Source organism: Haliotis rufescens, unplaced genomic scaffold, assembly GCF_023055435.1.
Source record: "Haliotis rufescens isolate VD_foot unplaced genomic scaffold, xgHalRufe1.0.p SCAF_5, whole genome shotgun sequence".
Taxonomy (NCBI): domain Eukaryota; kingdom Metazoa; phylum Mollusca; class Gastropoda; order Lepetellida; family Haliotidae; genus Haliotis; species Haliotis rufescens.
The window spans coordinates 10,432,201-10,454,051 of NW_025964223.1; the positions used below are offsets into that span (position 1 = coordinate 10,432,201).

Here is a 21,851-nt window from a genome sequence, read left to right on the forward strand (position 1 = left end):
CTTGATTATCTATCAGATCATCTTCACTGGGCACTCCTATTTTTGTATGAAACAAATGAAAGTGATATCAGAGGTGGCATAAAATTGGTCAGTAGAAGGAACATAGAAGGGTCATAACTTTTTCTGAACAGAACTTGATCATGCGAATGCACTTGTGACAATATGAATGAAGCCAGTATACCACTGATTCAGTTATTATGCTGTATGTAAGAACCATTCTGTGAGGGATAAAGTGTGTATATGTCTCTCCCCCTGATATTTCCATATTGTTAGACATGGAAGACTTCCATGAAATGAATCTACTCACAAGGCAGGCCACAAGAACAGCATCACTGTTGTTTCTCTCCTTGACAAAGCGACACAGCTGAACTAGTCGAGGGACACCTGGATACATAAAACATGTTCACTAGTAAAAGCAGATCCACAAAATGCACAACCCAAAAAAGCTGTATCCATGCTTGACGCTGTGAGGAAGTAAATTTGATTTTAGTGATGGATCTAGGGGTGGCCACAACTCCCCTTTTTTAACATCTGACATTTTGTATACGCATCTCCTACATGTTGATTTAGTTGTTAAAGTAAAAATATCATATAAAACTCAGCTAATAGACATCCATTAAACTGCCCAAGTGGAACCCACCCCACTTCACTTAAAATCCTGGATCCGCCCCTTGATTTAATCCCCCTTTGACCAGTACTTCAATATCATATGTCATGGTGGTGCAGCTTATGTGTGAGGGATGAACAAATAGATGCAGGTACAAGACACTAGTCTGCTAGCCCAAGACTACTAAATTGTGATGAGGGCAAGAATACCAAGGATGGTAGTCCTCATAGACCAGCAGTATTTGAGGGCTATAATTTTGAAGCAGTTTTGCAATGCTTCAGGCTGTAAGAAGTCTTTATAAGTAACCCCTACAAAGACCGAAAATTTAGATGACAGTCCAAATTTTTTCTGGTGTATATTACAGTTTTTACTGAAAACAGCCACGGAGAGGTGGTATGCAATTGCCTTGTGCCTATTATCAAAAATGTTTTAGTTTCATTGATTTGAATTGAGTTTGTTCACTATCGCTCGAATTCTGAAAACAAATTAATTCATTCTGGGTGATTTAAGACGCATCCATCTTTATTCATTTTCTAAATATGGGTTCTTATAACAACAAATATGGTATATCAGTTACAATGCCTCACCATTCAGCTTGACAATACTGCGAGCATATCTCTCCTCTCTACACAGTCGAGTCAGGGCGATGGCAGCTTTCTGTTGGACACGCTCGCATGCGGCCACCTCCGCTGTGTTTCTGTACGATGATGGTCGTTCATGAAGAAACTGAACCAGAAGTTCTATCCCTGAATTCTCTGCAATCCCTGACTGACAAGTGATGACAGCAGCCATATTGGCTAACACTGTGGCAATCTGGAAAGATAATCACCATTACAATATTTGTACACACTTCATACATACACACATATAACGCATGACAGACAGTGGGTTGCACAGACAGCAGCACCTACATTTTGAATCATAAAAAACATTATGTGACCACAGTTGGAAGATTTGTTGATGATAAGGTATATGAGTGTGAACATATTATACCACTATAACCAATCCACTTGGTGACATGTTTTTAACATAATAACCAGATAATTTGCATTTATCTAGCACTTGTATCACTAAATGCACCCCAAAAGCTGCATCCAAGCTTGTGTGATACAATCAAACTATCACTGAAAGGTGGTGTGATTAACTGATAAGTATTAAACAAGTCATGACATGCGGATCAGAATTTAACAAGTTTGTTACACAGTTACCCCTTGGAAACCCTTCAATCAGGTGATCTCTAAACTATAAAACTACAGTAGAACACGGATATAGAGAACAAACGGATACAACAGACTGTTAAAAAATCCCTGATTTATCTAAAAAAATATCATATAAAATGTACATACATAACAAACTCTCTAAAACGGATACAGTGAACTGATATCTGATCACTGACAAGCCCATCTACCATTAATTAGTGAGGTGTATAACGAACTGAGATATCTCACTCAGTGTCAAGTGTCACTGAGAATTACCTGTGCGCAATCAACACAATCGTGGCAAATCAATACAATCAGGGGTGACAGATTAACGCTGACAGAGATATCCTTGTTGCAGAACATGCGAGTGATGACGACATTGTCCAGTAGATTGTTGAAAAGCGAGATGGATGAAGACATGCAAGATGGGTTCAAAGCTGATACAAGTCAATGCTGCAATTACGTGTATTGTGTTTTGTTTTATCCAAGATGGCAGACGTTTCCAAGAGAAAATGTGTATCATGAACAACAGATATAACAAACTGCTTTCTCTGGTCCCTTGTAGTTCGTTTTATCAATGTTCTACTGTACATGGTGTTTAAGAAGAGAATTTATGGATGTCAACTTCTTTATCATGAGGAAACACAACATTTCGGAGCATATGCTTACTCCTTCATCATGTGAATGAATGCTATGAGGCAGAGAGCACATATATGCACATGTAAGGACAACAAAAGTAATAAGATGGTGTTACACTTAAGTCGAAACAGCCTGACCTGATCCTTGGCAAACAGGGACGAAGCCTTGGACATGGAGCAGTGTCTGATAAGATGGCGCGGAGCCTGCTTCTGATGGAGGATCTCACATGCCAGAGTGTCAATGAATGTCACGTTAGCCACGGCGGCGGTCGCCAGCAGGAAAACCTCATGGGAGCTTGTCTTCTGACACAGAACTGGAAAACAGAGCAGTTTTCATGTATCATGATTACTAGGGCCATTACGAGACACTCGCGCATTCGGTGATTCGAACCGTATCCAATCATGAATTGAATTTGTTATTCGTGGCCACTAGAATCGAATATTTATGAATATATGCAATCATGTACATTTACATAGCCTGTACCTAAAAGATCCATAAGAACATGTCATATGCACAGATTTCTTTAAAGACAACTCTTATAATATTTAATTTGACAGGAATTTGGTCACTGGTCATTGTAGCATTTGAGCAGATACTAAGACCAAGTACCTGGACAAGTTGCAGCCCTAATGATTACCATGTTACACAAGTGTTTAGGAATTAGGAGATAAACCAGGTGTTATTAACGCAGGCTGTTTCATTGGCTCTTGTCACAAGTCTTTTGATTGGATAACACCAAACTTTAAAAAGCACTCTACTGCCATGTCAATGAGTGAGTGAATGAGTTGGGTTTAACGCCGCTTTTAACAGTATTCCAGTATTATCGCGGCGTGTCAGCTTAATGTGGGAGGAAAGCCCGAAGTGATGCAGGTCTCCGACGTTTACCACTTCGGTGAAACCCATGAGCACGGGTATGGTGCTGACAAACCTAGAAACATAATCGGGGCGAACCGGGATTCGAACCCACAATCAAAGGTTTCTAGCGTGCCCAAGGGACGCAACTCTGCAAAGCGAAATCGCGGCGCCTTAGTTGACTGGGCCACCCGTGCCCCCTACTGCCAACTCAACAAAATAATTAACAAAATGTCGTTAAAATAGGATTGTATAACAATTCATAAACATGAGCTTTCATTTATCCATGGATGACGTAGTCAGGCACAGTGAAATGACTCCAAGCTGACCAGTCCTTGTTTTATCCCCTTGATGCTGAATGTCAGGGAACCACAAGTATCATGGTTCAACATCTTTTGGATCGAACAATCGACCATCCGCTCTCTGGGTAGAGACTCTATCAGCTACATCATGGTTTGTTTGTTTGTTGTTTGTTGTTTAACACCGCACACAGCAATATTCCAGCTATATGATGGTAGTCTGAAAAATAATCAAGTCTGGACCAGGCAATCCTGTGATTGATATCATGAGCATCGATCCACACAATTTGGATACGATGACATGCATCAACCAAGTCATCAGGCCTGACCACCCGATCCCGTTAGTCGCCCCTTACGACAAGCACAGTCGCCCTTTATGGCAAGCATGGGTTGCTGAAGACCTATTCTACCCCGGATCTTCACAGGTCCTACATCACGGAGGCGGTTATTGTGTGAATGATGGAATGGACATTAACAATGGCCAAGGAATCAGGGAAAGAGCTGGTGATGTCCTTACCAAGCAGGGCCTTCAACAAGTCTTGTAGATTGTTGTCAACAAAGCCACTGAGATGTTGGTTGTGTTCTAAACTCGGTGAAGTAATCTGCGCGACCACACCCGCTGCCTCGCCCTGCACACCCTCAGATGTCTTCATATCACACAGGACCTCGGTCAGCAGCTCGAGACCACTCTCCTGCACAGGCACAAAACAGTCACTATGGAAATTGACGATAGCCATTGCATCTCTGTGTATATTTCACAACATATGACACACTACAAGAGTGAGTGAGTGAGTGGGTTTAACGCCGCTTTTAACAATATTCCAGTTATATCACGGCGTGTCAGCTTAATGTGGGAGGAAAGCCCGAAGTGATGCAGATCTCCGACGTTTACCACTTCGGTGAAACCCACGAGCACGGGTATGGTGCTGACAAACCTAGAAACATAATCGGGGCGAACCAGGATTCGAACCCACAATCATAGGTTTCTGGCATGTTCAAGGGACGCGACTCTGCACAGCGAATCGCGGCGCCTTAGACGACTGGGCCCCGACCCCCCACACACTACAAGAAATGATGCTGGCAGGAAAATGTTTCTGTTCTATGAGATAGGCACTCATTGAGTAAAACTGCCTGTGCTAAAAACATTTGAGTCTACAAACCAGGGTCCACTTGCACAAAGTGATCAAAGTTGTAGCGCTAAGATCACTTTGTGGAACAGGGCCGTGAGGTCGAAAGTCCTGTCCTATATGGGTACTGTTTAGGGTCTCATTCCACAAAGCTATCTTAGTGCTAAGATGATCGTAACTCCCATACTTTAACATCAGCTTATAATAGTCGTAGCACTAAGATCGTTTTGTGCAAGTGGGCCCGGATCTTGTTTCTGCATCACTTTGGGTAAAAATACAGTATTAATACATGGGCTTTTATTAGTTGTCTTTGAACATGTTGAACAGTGTGATCTTACATGACTTGAAGAATTTCACCAGACTCTGGCTTCAGACAAGTTGTTAGCTCCACAGACTGACAAGGAATGATAATTTTCCTTCAATTTTAAAAGCAAACTGTTTTAATCACAAACATGAATGATAATTTGAATTATAGATTGTTTCTAAAATATCTGACAGAGCTGTTTGGTTTTCATGGATACATAACATTGTCCATTATTTGAAGATGTTGATGCATTCCAGAGTGGTGTGATAGGCGTCTCCAACTTTGGAAAACTACCAGGAATAGCACAGTACCATGTTGACAGTGCCCCCAAACAGTATGTGTTTTCAGGTCTGCAAGCGTGACTTGAGTATTCAGTTCATAGAAACTTATAACATTTAATACCTCCGGCTACCACAGTTAGTTCTAAATAGAATTTCTGGGCATGAAACTCAATAACACATAAAAATCAGAAAAAAAACATTCAAATATATATTATGACAATAACCATGAAATGTTCCTGTAGGCTCATTGTACTTAGAGGAGGAAAAAGTAACAAGTCTCAAAATGCTCAACAGAAGAATAACTTCTCATGAACAAAATTGGAAATGAAATTAACTTCGGTAGCAGGCAAAATCTGAAACATTATCTGCTAGTAACATGCAACCATCTTCCCGAGGCAAGGGAGTTAACTGACTTTAAAAGTCCAGTTTCCACCCTTGCCGAATGAGGCTGGAATTACTGGGCTCGGTTGTTGCGCCACCAGTGGCTATTACCAGTTATGTCCCTTCTAAGCCTCTCCTATGGACCAATCAGATTCCACCTCTCGTATTACTTGCGTTTGCTTCACACAAAATGGTGGCGCCCAGTCAGGACGATCTGATCGATAATCAAGATCTATATTGTGATAAAATGGGTCTTACATCGCGAAATGCATTAAATCATGTGAGCACCTTGATTAAAAACATAAAAAGATTTGGAAAATATCTGTTGACAACGAGTTGGCGGTGCACATGCTTTGCAAATCCTGCAATCGATCGAAATCTGTACGACAGTTTACGAACTGGATTTCGATTTTGGTGCGCGAATTTGATTGGACTATGCATAGACTCGTTAGTCCAGCCAAAATGTGACTCCATAATACCAGCCTAGGTCGGCAATGGTGGAAACTGGACTTTTATAGTCAGTTAACTCTCTTGCGTCGGGAAGATGCATGCAACAGGCCCAAACTGTGTCAGTCTTTTTTGGTGTTGAATGCTGCATTCAGCAATATTCCTGTAAATAATCAAGTCTGCACCAGACAATCCAGTGACCACTGGGGTACAATGATAGGCTATCAACACCAAGTCAACCTGAAACCTTTTACGACCAGCACAGGATGCTAGGGAACTAATCTTAACCGGAGTCCCTGCTGGGAAACCATGATACTGACACTGATGCATGATTATATCATCTATACTCATAAGTATCATAAGTACAGGTCTGTAAAGTCAATCTACAGCTGTCCATCACTACTGTGGAAACTCATCAGAGCCTGTTCGTCCCATCTTCCTGAGGCAAGAGAGTCAGCTGATTATAAAAGTCCAGTTTCCACCCTTGCCGACCTAGGCCGGAATTCCTGGCCTTGATCGTAGCGCCACCAGTGGTTATTATGAGGTATGTCCCTTCTAAGCCTCTCCTATGGACCAATCCGAATCCATCACTTGCATTTGTTTCAAACAAAATGGCGGCACTCAGGCAAGACGATCTGATCGATAATAAAGATCTACATAAAACGGGTCTTACATCGCGAAGTGCATCAAATCATGCGACGACCTCAATTAAAAACATGAAAAGGTTTGGAAAATATCTGTTGACAGTGAGTTGGTGGTGCACATGCTTTGCAAATCCTGCAATCGACCGAAATCTGCATGACAGTTTACGAACCGGATTTCGATTTCTTTGCGCGATTTTGATTTGACTATGCATAGACTCGTTAGTCAAGCCAAAATGTATCTCCATAATACCAGCCTAGTTCGGAAAGGGTGGAAACTGGACTTCTACAGTCAGTTGACTCCCTTGCCTCTGGAAGATGTGTTCGTCCAAGCTATGGCTCAACTTGAAACCTCACAATAAATATATTTATGGCCTTTGAAAGAAAGGAAGAGTTAAACCTAGAATATTCTTGAGAACAATCCAAGCACACTTCTCCCACTACAAGAAATACCTTCTCTAGTTCCATGATACTCTCAGGCACACAACAGACAGTAGCCAGAGCACGCAGAGCCTGTGCGTGGGCAAACTCCAGCGAGTCAGTCCGACATATATCCAGCAATGCTCGAACACCTCCTTCCTGGAACAAACATTTGCTATAAAAGTGAGCAAGAAAGTGTCTGTCTGTCTGTTTAACGTCCCACTCAGCAATATTCCAGCTATATGACGGCCGTCTGTAAATAATCGAGTCTGGAACAGACAATCCAGTGGCTGACATACTGAGCATCAATCCACGCCATTGGGATACGATGACATGCTTCAACCAAGTCAGCGAGTCTGACCACCTGATCCCATTAGGCGCCTCTCACGACAAACATAGTCGCCTTTGACGGCAAGCATGGGTTGCTGAGACCCATTCTACGCCCTGGATCGATAAAAAACTGTAACTGATACTTAAGCAGACATATTGAGCTGGGAATCACGCCCTGTTAATCACAGTAGGAATAGGGCCATTGTCACCTTTAACTATTGACCTACAACATACAGTAAGCTATGCTTATAACGAACACACTAATAGAGAACTGACGGGTATGATGAACTGTTTTATTGTCCTGTCCATTTGCTGTATATAAGCATATAACGAACATGCTTATAACGAACTGACGGGTATGATGAACTGTTTTATGGTCCTGTCCATTTGCTGTATATAAGCATATAACGAACACACTAATAACGAACTGACGGGTATGATGAACTGTTTTATGGTCATGTCCATTTGCTGTATATAAGCATATAACGAACACACATAACGATCTGACGGGTATGATGAACTGTTTTATGGTCCTGTCCATTTGCTGTATATAAGCATATAACGAACACACATAACGATCTGACGGGTATGATGAACTGTTTTATGGTCCTGTCCATTTGCTGTATATAAGCATATGACGAACACGCTTATAATGAACTGACAGGTAAAATGAACTGTTTTATGGTCCTGTCCATTTGCTGTATATAAGCATATAACGAACACACATAACGATCTGACGGGTATGATGAACTGTTTTATGGTCCTGTCCATTTGCTGTATATAAGCATATAACGAACACACATAACGATCTGACGGGTATGATGAACTGTTTTATGGTCCTGTCCATTTGCTGTATATAAGCATATGACGAACACGCTTATAATGAACTGACAGGTACAATGAACTGTTTTATGGTCCTGTCCATTTGCTGTATATAAGCATATGACGAACACGCTTATAATGAACTGACAGGTAAAATGAACTGTTTTATGGTCATGTCCATTTGCTGTATATAAGCATATAACAAACACGGTTATAATGAACTGACAGGTATAATTAACTGTTTTATGGTCCTGTCCATTTGCTGTATATAAGCATATAACAAACACGCTTATAACGAACTGACAGGTAAAATGAACTGTTTTATGGTCCTGTCCATTTGCTGTATATAAGCATATAACGAACACGCTTATAATGAACTGACAGGTAAAATGAACTGTTTTATGGTCATGTCCATTTGCTGTATATAAGCATATAACAAACACGCTTATAACGAACTGACAGGTATAATTAACTGTTTTATGGTCCTGTCCATTTGCTGTATATAAGCATATAACAAACACGCTTATAACGAACTGACAGGTAAAATGAACTGTTTTATGGTCATGTCCATTTGCTGTATATAAGCATATAACAAACACGCTTATAACGAACTGACAGGTACAATGAACTGTTTTATGGTCCTGTCCATTTGCTGTATATAAGCATATAACGAACTACTGTTATAATGAACTGACAGGTAAAATGAACTGTTTTATGGTCCTGTCCATTTGCTGTATATAAGCATATAACAAACAAGCTTATAACGAACTGACAGGTATAATTAACTGTTTTATGGTCCTGTCCATTTGCTGTATATAAGCACATGACGAACACGCTTATAATGAACTGACAGGTAAAATGAACTGTTTTATGGTCCTGTCCATTTGCTGTATATAAGCATATAATGAACTACTGTTATAATGAACTGACAGGTAAAATGAACTGTTTTATGGTCCTGTCCATTTGCTGTATATAAGCATATAATGAACTACTGTTATAATGAACTGACAGGTAAAATGAACTGTTTTATGGTCATGTCCATTTGCTGTATATAAGCATATGACGAACACGCTTATAACGAACTGACAGGTAAAATGAACTGTTTTATGGTCATGTCCATTTGCTGTATATAAGCATATAACAAACACGCTTATAACGAACTGACAGGTATAATTAACTGTTTTATGGTCCTGTCCATTTGCTGTATATAAGCATATAACGAACTACTGTTATAATGAACTGACAGGTAAAATGAACTGTTTTATGGTCCTGTCCATTTGCTGTATATAAGCATATAATGAACTACTGTTATAATGAACTGACAGGTAAAATGAACTGTTTTATGGTCCTGTCCATTTGCTGTATATAAGCATATGACGAACACGCTTATAACGAACTGACAGGTAAAATGAACTGTTTTATGGTCCTGTCCATTTGCTGTATATAAGCATATAACGAACACGCTTATAATGAACTGACAGGTAAAATGAACTGTTTTATGGTCATGTCCATTTGCTGTATATAAGCATTTAACAAACACGCTTATAACGAACTGACAGGTATAATTAACTGTTTTATGGTCCTGTCCATTTGCTGTATATAAGCATATAAAAAACACGCTTATAACGAACTGACAGGTAAAATGAACTGTTTTATGGTCATGTCCATTTGCTGTATATAAGCATATAACAAACACGCTTATAACGAACTGACAGGTACAATGAACTGTTTTATGGTCCTGTCCATTTGCTGTATATAAGCATATAACGAACTACTGTTATAATGAACTGACAGGTAAAATGAACTGTTTTATGGTCCTGTCCATTTGCTGTATATAAGCATATAACAAACACGCTTATAACGAACTGACAGGTAAAATGAACTGTTTTATGGTCCTGTCCATTTGCTGTATATAAGCATATAACGAACACGCTTTAAATGAACTGACAGGTAAAATGAAGTTTTATGGTCCTGTCCATTTGCTGTATATAAGCATATAACGAACACGCTTATAACGAACTGACAGGTAAAATGAACTGTTTTATGGTCCTGTCCATTTGCTGTATATAAGCATATAACAAACACGCTTATAACGAACTGACAGGTAAAATGAACTGTTTTATGGTCCTGTCCATTTGCTGTATATAAGCATAAAACGAACACGCTTTAAACGAACTGACAGGTAAAATGAACTGTTTTATGGTCCTGTCCATTTGCTGTATATAAGCATATAACAAACACGCTTATAACGAACTGACAGGTAAAATGAACTGTTTTATGGTCCTGTCCATTTGCTGTATATAAGCATATAACGAACACGCTTATAACGAACTGACGGGTATAATGAACTGTTTTATGGTCCTGTCCATTTGCTGTATATAAGCATATAACGAACACGCTTATAACGAACTGACAGGTATAATGAACTGTTTTATGGTCCTGTCCATTTGCTGTATATAAGCATATAACGAACACGCTTATAACGAACTGACAGGTAAAATGAACTGTTTTATGGTCCTGTCCATTTGCTGTATCTAAGCATATAACGAACACGCTTATAACGAACTGACAGGTAAAATGAACTGTTTTATGGTCCTGTCCATTTGCTGTATATAAGCATATAACGAACACGCTTATAACGAACTGACGGGTACAATGAACTGTTTTATGGTCCTGTCCATTTGCTGTATATAAGCATATAACGAACTACTGTTATAATGAACTGACAGGTAAAATGAACTGTTTTATGGTCCTGTCCATTTGCTGTATATAAGCATATAACGAACACGCTTATAACGAACTGACAGGTAAAATGAACTGTTTTATGGTCCTGTCCATTTGCTGTATATAAGCATATAACAAACACGCTTATAACGAACTGACAGGTACAATGAACTGTTTTATGGTCCTGTCCATTTGCTGTATATAAGCATATAACAAACACGCTTATAACGAACTGACGGGTACAATGAACTGTTTTATGGTCCTGTCCATTTGCTGTATATAAGCATATAACGAACTACTGTTATAATGAACTGACAGGTAAAATGAACTGTTTTATGGTCCTGTCCATTTGCTGTATATAAGCATATAATGAACTACTGTTATAATGAACTGACAGGTAAAATGAACTGTTTTATGGTCCTGTCCATTTGCTGTATATAAGCATATGACGAACACGCTTATAACGAACTGACAGGTATAATTAACTGTTTTATGGTCCTGTCCATTTGCTGTATATAAGCATATAAAAAACACGCTTATAACGAACTGACAGGTAAAATGAACTGTTTTATGGTCATGTCCATTTGCTGTATATAAGCATATAACAAACCGCTTATAACGAACTGACGGGTACAATGAACTGTTTTATGGTCCTGTCCATTTGCTGTATATAAGCATATAACGAACTACTGTTATAATGAACTGACAGGTAAAATGAACTGTTTTATGGTCCTGTCCATTTGCTGTATATAAGCATATAACAAACACGCTTATAACGAACTGACAGGTAAAATGAACTGTTTTATGGTCCTGTCCATTTGCTGTATATAAGCATATAACGAACACGCTTTAAACGAACTGACAGGTAAAATGAAGTTTTATGGTCCTGTCCATTTGCTGTATATAAGCATATAACGAACACGCTTATAACGAACTGACAGGTAAAATGAACTGTTTTATGGTCCTGTCCATTTGCTGTATATAAGCATAAAACGAACACGCTTTAAACGAACTGACAGGTAAAATGAAGTTTTATGGTCCTGTCCATTTGCTGTATATAAGCATATAAAAAACACGCTTATAACGAACTGACAGGTAAAATGAACTGTTTTATGGTCCTGTCCATTTGCTGTATATAAGCATATAACAAACACGCTTATAACGAACTGACGGGTACAATGAACTGTTTTATGGTCCTGTCCATTTGCTGTATATAAGCATATAACGAACTACTGTTATAATGAACTGACAGGTAAAATGAACTGTTTTATGGTCCTGTCCATTTGCTGTATATAAGCATATAACAAACACGCTTATAACGAACTGACAGGTAAAATGAACTGTTTTATGGTCCTGTCCATTTGCTGTATATAAGCATATAACGAACACGCTTTAAATGAACTGACAGGTAAAATGAAGTTTTATGGTCCTGTCCATTTGCTGTATATAAGCATATAACGAACACGCTTATAACGAACTGACAGGTAAAATGAACTGTTTTATGGTCCTGTCCATTTGCTGTATATAAGCATATAACAAACACGCTTATAACGAACTGACAGGTAAAATGAACTGTTTTATGGTCCTGTCCATTTGCTGTATATAAGCATAAAACGAACACGCTTTAAACGAACTGACAGGTAAAATGAACTGTTTTATGGTCCTGTCCATTTGCTGTATATAAGCATATAACAAACACGCTTATAACGAACTGACAGGTAAAATGAACTGTTTTATGGTCCTGTCCATTTGCTGTATATAAGCATATAACGAACACGCTTATAACGAACTGACGGGTATAATGAACTGTTTTATGGTCCTGTCCATTTGCTGTATATAAGCATATAACGAACACGCTTATAACGAACTGACAGGTATAATGAACTGTTTTATGGTCCTGTCCATTTGCTGTATATAAGCATATAACGAACACGCTTATAACGAACTGACAGGTAAAATGAACTGTTTTATGGTCCTGTCCATTTGCTGTATCTAAGCATATAACGAACACGCTTATAACGAACTGACAGGTAAAATGAACTGTTTTATGGTCCTGTCCATTTGCTGTATATAAGCATATAACGAACACGCTTATAACGAACTGACGGGTACAATGAACTGTTTTATGGTCCTGTCCATTTGCTGTATATAAGCATATAACGAACTACTGTTATAATGAACTGACAGGTAAAATGAACTGTTTTATGGTCCTGTCCATTTGCTGTATATAAGCATAAAACGAACACGCTTTAAATGAACTGACAGGTAAAATGAACTGTTTTATGGTCCTGTCCATTTGCTGTATATAAGCATATAACGAACACGCTTTAAATGAACTGACAGGTAAAATGAAGTTTTATGGTCCTGTCCATTTGCTGTATATAAGCATATAACGAACACGCTTATAACGAACTGACAGGTAAAATGAACTGTTTTATGGTCCTGTCCATTTGCTGTATATAAGCATATAACAAACACGCTTATAACGAACTAACAGGTAAAATGAACTGTTTTATGGTCCTGTCCATTTGCTGTATATAAGCATAAAACGAACACGCTTTAAACGAACTGACAGGTAAAATGAACTGTTTTATGGTCCTGTCCATTTGCTGTATATAAGCATATAACAAACACGCTTATAACGAACTGACAGGTAAAATGAACTGTTTTATGGTCCTGTCCATTTCCTGTATATAAGCATATAACGAACACGCTTATAACGAACTGACGGGTATAATGAACTGTTTTATGGTCCTGTCCATTTGCTGTATATAAGCATATAACGAACACGCTTATAACGAACTGACAGGTATAATGAACTGTTTTATGGTCCTGTCCATTTGCTGTATATAAGCATATAACGAACACGCTTATAACGAACTGACAGGTAAAATGAACTGTTTTATGGTCCTGTCCATTTGCTGTATATAAGCATATAACGAACACGCTTATAACGAACTGACAGGTAAAATGAACTGTTTTATGGTCCTGTCCATTTGCTGTATATAAGCATATAACGAACTACTGTTATAATGAACTGACAGGTAAAATGAACTGTTTTATGGTCATGTCCATTTGCTGTATATAAGCATATAATGAACTACTGTTATAATGAACTGACAGGTAAAATGAACTGTTTTATGGTCCTGTCCATTTGCTGTATATAAGCATATAACAAACATGCTTATAATGAACTGACAGGTAAAATGAACTGTTTTATGGTCCTGTCCATTTGCTGTATATAAGCATATAACAAACATGCTTATAATGAACTGACAGGTAAAATGAACTGTTTTATGGTCCTGTCCATTTGCTGTATATAAGCATATAACGAACTACGGTTATAATGAACTCAATTTTGAGGCCCCTTTGAGTTCATTATAACCATTGTTTACTGTACCTTCAGTGAAAGTGAGTGTATGTTCTTTTATGCTGAAATATTTCAGCTACACCACTGTGGTTTGTAAATACACGAGTCTGTACCGGCCAAACCAGAGACTGCAAGAACAGGCAATAATCTACATGATGAAGCCGAGGGCACAATGAGAACCAATCAGCCAAGTCTGACACTATCAGCCTGGCCACAATGTAGCCACCCGTTCCTCATCAGTCACAATGGAATCTCTTATTGATGAGGTAGGTCTCTTACCCTGGCAAGAACATAGCACATGTGCTCGCCCTCCAGCCCAAGACTGATGACATTGCTGATGGCGCTGTTGACAGCCGAGAGCACCGATGCCTCATCCAGAGTGTCCACCAGGCGCTGGAATCATGTCGTAATCAAATCAATAAGGATGTCAGTATTCACAGACGTCATATTTACAAATGCATCTAAAACCTATATATTTTCCCTTGAATATGTGAAAAAAGTGTGTCTTGAATGTTGTCTTGAAGCCACTAATATTACGGCTGAACATTCAAGTTGTAACTAATCAGGCAAACCTTACATTAACAGCACGACCAACAAACCTCACTCTCTGGGTATGGTGACACACACAATAAGCCAGGTCACACATTGTTTGTTTGTTGTTTAATACTGCACTGAGGAAAATTCCAGCTACATTACGGCGCCCTGTAAATAATCAAGCCTGGACCAGATAATTCAGTGATTGATATTGTGAGCAACAATCCAGGCTGTTTGGGTACGATGACACGCAATCAACCAAATTCAATGAGCCTGACCACCCGATTCATTTAGTCGCCTCTAAAGTGTGTTAAGACCTGCATAGGTTGTGGGCACCTGGAATCCCGACAGGGGAGGTGAAGATTGTAACCAGGGCATCTTCATTGGTTTACTAGCAGTGCCTAGTATGCACTGAGGATATCACACTTACCTGCACAAGGTAACCAATTATTGAATCAACCAGTCGGCTGAAAGTCTGTCCCAAGAATGTGAGCTGATTGGTCAGAGGTACCTTGGCAGGTAATGTCCCTCCCCGTGTAAAACTGCAACATACATCAAGACTGACACTTCAGGAACATATATCAAGATTGACACTACATTGCAACAGAAACATACATCAAGATTGGCTCTACATTGCAACAGGAACCTACATCAAGATTGACACTTCAGGAACATATATCAAGATTGACACTACATTGCAATAGAAACATATATCAAGATTGGTGCTACATTGCAACAGAAACATACATCAAGATTGGCTCTACATTGCAATAGAAACATACATCAAGATTGGCTCTACATTGCAACAGAAACATACATCAAGATTGGCTCTACATTGCAATAGAAACATATGTCAAGATTGGTGCTACATTGCACATTTGTTGCAATAGAAACATATATCAAGATTGGTGCTACATTGCAATAGAAACATATGTCAAGATTGGCTCTACATTGCAATAGAAACATATGTCAAGATTGGCTCTACATTGCAATAGAAACATACATCAAGACTGACACTACATTGCAACAGAAACATACATCAAGATTGGTGCTACATTGCAATAGAAACATATATCAAGATTGGCACTACATTGCAATAGAAACATATATCAAGATTGGCTCTACATCGCAACAGATTATGTTGGAAAAATCGAGTGTGAAAGAAAGTAATGTTTGTAATAGAAAATAGCAGCTACGCCCTGTAGAATTATAAAGCCATATTTTAAACCAGAGACAGACGTTTATCCGATAGAGTTGTATTTTTTTGGTGTGTTTTGCAACCTCCCCGAATGAATGCTAATCATTTCATGACTCTCTATGAAATGTCAAATGGTCAAGAGGTCACATGACATTAACCCAAGTACCAGATACAACAATCTTGGACCTATTCTATTTTTTCTAAAATGGTGTTTTTATTTCAATCTCCAGTATATATTAAAACATATGCTTTCAGACTATTTGGATGTATTGAAACTTGATAACTGATGCCATTCCTGTCTAAACACAATCATCTGGATCTTCAGACATGACCATGATGACATGTTCCCTGCATCTCGTATACTACATGTCATATTTCTAGTCCTCCATGTGATACAACTCACCTGTCTACCTGCTGTGCTAGTTTGGCACACTCTCCCATCACTGTGTCCTGTTGCTGCAACGAAAAAGGATAATTATCACATAACTGATCAAAACACAGATTGCACCTGATCTACAGAAGTGTACATGCTGTATGAACATACAATCCTGTTATAATCATCAAAAAAGGATATATTGCTTGGTGAGATCTCCTAGGAGTTAGTGAGTTTGGTTTTACGCCGCTTTTAGCAATATTCCAGCAATATCACAATGGGGAACACCTAACAAAGGCTTCACACATTGTATCCATGTCGAGGTGAGGTGAGGTTAAATGGGGTTTAACGTCGCGTCCAAGATTATTGCACTTATATAGCGATGTGCATGTACGTGTGTGTGTGTGTGTGGCTGCTTGTACTAATCCGGACTGATGCCGATTTATAGTGCTAGCTCACTGAGATACCATGCCGTAGTTTAACATGAATACCCCACTCAGACACAGTATACTCCGAGCCGACCAGTCCTTGTTTTAGCCCCTTAATGCAGAGCGCCAGACAGGGTAACAACAAGTACCATCTTTTAACGTCTTTTGGTATGTCGTGGTCGGGGATCGAACCTCGGACCTTCCGCTCTCCGGGCAGACGCTCTACCACTAGACCACGGAGGCGGGTTCCCATGTCGGGAATCAAACCCGTGTCTTTGGTGTGGCGGGTGAATGCTTTAACCACTAGGCTACCCGACCGCCCTAAAATCCTAGGAGTTATGGCTACAATGAAATTGTATCACAATCCTTTGCAGACCATTGCGACATCATTGGTTACAATGAAATGACACTGCTTACTACTGTTTACAAAGTGAAAAAAGTTGGAACAATGTTGGATGACGAACAGAAACTCATCCTAAAATCTTTTGCAATCAAATATATCAACAAAACTTGATGGTATTTTCTTTTTAAGGCTCAGATTTTAAACTTCTATCGATTCGTGTTGACATATTTGATATCAAAATACACTCAGGTGAGATTCTCTATATTCGGCAAAGCAGAACTCACCTCCAGAATGTAGACAGGCGGTTCTGGCACACACTGGTTGCACACCTGGATGAGGGACCGGATGTGACAGGTGACCTGAATACCATGGCGACCAAGATGCCGCCACTCACCAGCTTCCACACTCCTGTGAAGGAAATTAGACAATCACTTAATGCCACTCTTGCCCAACTTTGGCCCATCACAACTTTTGTAATTTTACAAAATCCTGTTCCAAAAGAAACATCCCATTTTGTTCTCCCATTAGCAATTAGGATTCACCACATATGTGGATAGAAATTAGCAATTAGGATTCACCACATACATGGATAGAAATTAGCAGCAGTCTGCTATCCCGAGACAATTTCTCCATTGTTAAAGGGCTGGTTGATCTTGGAACACTTTGAGGTGTTCCTAGAAGTTGTCATTATTCTGTCTAGTAGACTTTCCAGGTTAATTTCTATCACTCATATATGTATCATAACATACAAAATATAATACTATTAACTGTTATAACCACAGATATCCTTGCATTCCTGCCGACCAATCCACTTTTTAATAGACTAGCGACATCGGGATCGGCTGACAGATGCAAGTATATGTTTTCCACCAGAGTGAACCCATGATCCTAGGTTCCTGTCATGCCTAAGGGACGCAACTCTGCACAGGGACTTGCCCCTATTTCCCGTCAGTATAACACTTACTTGAAGAGTCGATCAAAGTCTTGACTGATGGCGTTTGACTCATTCTTGATGGAATCAATTCCCTCTGAAAACAGGCACAACATTTTGATGTGACAAATGGATACATTTCTTTTTGCAAGTGAACAATTCTGACATGTCTTCAAACATATTTTGAGACACAAAAGGAACGGCAACTCCAATATTGGATGTATTTCTTTATGGTACACGTTACACTAGGGATGACTATTGGTCTGTAAATCACTATTGCGATAACTATTGATATTGTAAGAAACTATTGCGATTACTATTGATATTGTAAGAAACTATTGCTATAAATATCGATAGTTTTCAGTGCATCATCTTAGATGGACTTTAGAGTAGAATTAAACCTTGGAACTGATGTTTCCTCTGAATGTGATAACCATCACAACAAATAAAAAGTAAAGTTTGAGATATGACTGATTTGTTTTTACCCAAATAATTTAAGAGAAAGAAACTTCTACATTACCATGTGTAAATTTCTACCACTCATGATCAAAAGAAAAAAAAAAGAACAGCATTGCATGTATTTTATTGATATGGTAAATACAATCGAAACGATCGATATTCCTAACTGAAATCGATTGATCGGAAACTGAGTTAACAATCCATTTATTGATTTTAAGTGCTTACCAATAGCAATATATCGATATTTGGATTGATCGTGACACCCCTACATTAAACCTTGCTTATCACCAGCTAGCTACAATTACTGCCTTTTTAATGGTGGCAAAACAATAATCGAACTAGACAAAGAGTGATTGGCACAGTAAGAAGTTAGGCACTGTTCCTTCAGTCTGCAATCTTGAACCAATCTGATTAAACAAACAAAAGTAAAATCATCTGCGAAAAAGTAAATTAGTTCGTAGATCATAAATCAGATCGTAGTTCCTGCTACCGCTGAAGAAAGATCTGAGGACATCCCATTACTGGTCACATCAGAATGACCTTGCGCGAACTTTGATTGACCAATGGAATGACTGACAAGAAGTCGACATTAGCAAATCAGAAGGCAGCTTACTCGTGCTTTACGGCACTAATTTCAAATTGGCGACTACGCTTCAAGACATATTTTGACAAATTCTCGATTAAAAATTTGAAACCTGAACAAAAGAACATTCTGGAATGGCTAATAGATGGTTTAGATTGTATGGATTCAGTCGTTAACCCTGTAACTATCGCTCGGAATACCCCATGTAAAAAGTTTTCGAGGATGCATGATGAGACATCACATTCCGACTGTCACTTTCTTGATCTGGTAAGCGACGCTCTGATTGGTCGGATGAAAGGTCGTTCTGACGTGACCCCTAATGGGATGTCCTCAGATCTTTGTTTAGCAGCAGCGAGAACTACGATCTGATTTTTATGAGATTGCTACATTTCGGGTCAGACAGAAAATTCCAAGATTCTTGTAATGGCTTCTTGTACACTGACGGCAGTTATAATCATGATATCAGAATTGTTGAGCACTGTGAGGAGCTTGCAGGTCTATATCACAAGGGACATAACTCTGGGGCAACAGTTTTTCTCCAAGACATAAATGTCTGTGACATTTCATTATGTTTACTGCCAACCTTCTTATCTGGACTCATAGGTTTTATCATACTCAAGGTGAATCATATAGTTTGCTTATTAGTGTGATGAACCCACCTTTAACATTGTGTACAAGTTTAGTGGAGTGGTCTGCATCTTGACTGGCGCCGAGTGACTTGCCCTGGAGAACACTCATACATTCCGTCTCGGTCATCTCACGAAGCTCGATCAGCCAGTCCTGGACAGGCTCGTCTAGCTGAGACCTTCAACACACAATAAGTCAACAGGGGTAGATTTAACAACAAATTCATATTCATAAGCCTGCTGCTTTCAAAAGTTACTGGCCCTTCTGCAAACTAACTGGCCCTTCTCCAAACTAACTAGCCCTTCTCCAAACTAACTGGCCCAAGACTAAATGTTGGAGGCCACAACTAAGTTACGCAGTGGGCTCTTTCCTGTCCTCTGAGATTATATCTTGGCTTCCATTTGCATCATTTAGTGGCGATTTTATGAGCAAATAAAGATGTTGTTGTGTCACTCTATCAAGATGATCTTTGAGTTAACCATTCACACGAAATCATCCCCCCTAATTATTTTCTCATCGAAAGTACAGTCAAGTCTTGTTAATCCGACATCGTTGGTTGCACATGATTGTGTCGGATTTACGAGTATGTCGGATTAACGAAATTAAGTGATTTGTGATCGAAAATCGGACGTCTTCACGATAGATAATAACCGTGTGTACCTTGTAATAAAATCATTAAAAACGAAATATTAATATTGTTATGTTGTTTATTCATTCATTCCTTAATTTATAATTAATGACTATGAAAAAATAATAATAATTTTCCCATTTATACATAACAATAGAGACATTACTCACTGAATTTATCACATGATCAACGACACACGTTTCCTCGTGTAAATGCAAGTGCTACTGTCTTAACAACTTGCCGCATCTACTTAAAATAGTCTGTCAGTGCGTGTCAAAACACGGGGTTGTGTACTCGCGGTCAGATGACCACGGAGTACGCTGATCACTGTGTCGGATTAACAAGACTGATTAATGAGTGATTTCGGCAATTCGTTGCAAATTAGGTGCGTCGGAGTCGGAGTGCGAGAATGTCGGATTAACGGGACTAAATAGCACTGAATCAATCGGTTCCCATCATTTGTGTCTGATAAAGCCGAGTGTCGGATTAACGAGTGTCGGATTAACGAGACTTGACTGTACATGATTCACGAGCAGGATTCAATTAAAAAAAATTAAACATACACAGAGAAGGGGTGAAATTTTGACTAGCCACATGGGCCATCTACTTTTATAGGTTTCAGCTAGCCTTTTGTAATTTTACCTGGCCACGGGCCAATGGGCCAGCAGCTAAATCGACCCGTGTCAACATGTAGCTTCAAGCAACATCAGAAATTGGCACTAGTCCTGCAGTCCTTGCCAAACTAATAGTTTAGGTTTCATAAGGACTTGTAAAAAATTGCCTTTTTAAAGGGTTTGCTATATGTTATCATTAGGACATAAGGACTAGTGGACTAAAAACGTTAGTTTCTACTGCTGTTCAAGAGTGTTCCACACTAAACATGCTAAAGGGTTCCTGGTGTCCATGTGGGTTGCTCTGATAGTATTTGAATCTACATGATCCAAGAGCCCTTAAAAATTTTAACTTTACGATCATAACAAAGACGATTTTACTTTCATGATTTGACTTTTGACCTTTCACACACTGTTCAATGTTTTCTTTTAATTAATTAGCAAACTGAACATTCAAAAGCTGAAACAGTTTCAAAACAAAACTGTGAAAACAAAGGTGACAAATTGGAAAATAGGTATAATAATCTACATCAGGCTTCATGTTCATCATGTTCTTCATACTTTTAGTGGTAAAACATTAAAGCATGACATCTTATGTGTTTTAAAGACCAAAATACAATGAGGAGAAAATAGGGTCACTTTTACTCTATAGATACTATTTTATCATCCAAAACTGACTCCCACAGGATATAT

General features: G+C 38.9%; 1 protein-coding gene across 1 annotated transcript in view; it reads right to left on the reverse strand.

The window, feature by feature from the left end:
- The window catches only part of LOC124150641 (protein inscuteable homolog), a 28,579-nt gene that overhangs the window by 3,459 nt on the left and 3,269 nt on the right, over window positions 1-21,851 (reverse strand). Inside the window, exons 3-13 of the mRNA XM_046522599.2 lie at window positions 19,952-20,097; window positions 18,284-18,347; window positions 17,604-17,727; window positions 16,579-16,631; window positions 15,408-15,519; window positions 14,723-14,836; window positions 7,231-7,356; window positions 4,114-4,288; window positions 2,583-2,758; window positions 1,195-1,420; window positions 308-384 (exon numbers count right to left, since the gene is read on the reverse strand). Of these exons, the coding sequence (XP_046378555.2) occupies window positions 308-384; window positions 1,195-1,420; window positions 2,583-2,758; window positions 4,114-4,288; window positions 7,231-7,356; window positions 14,723-14,836; window positions 15,408-15,519; window positions 16,579-16,631; window positions 17,604-17,727; window positions 18,284-18,347; window positions 19,952-20,097 (1,393 nt within the window). The remainder of the gene's footprint in view (window positions 1-307; window positions 385-1,194; window positions 1,421-2,582; window positions 2,759-4,113; window positions 4,289-7,230; window positions 7,357-14,722; window positions 14,837-15,407; window positions 15,520-16,578; window positions 16,632-17,603; window positions 17,728-18,283; window positions 18,348-19,951; window positions 20,098-21,851) is intronic.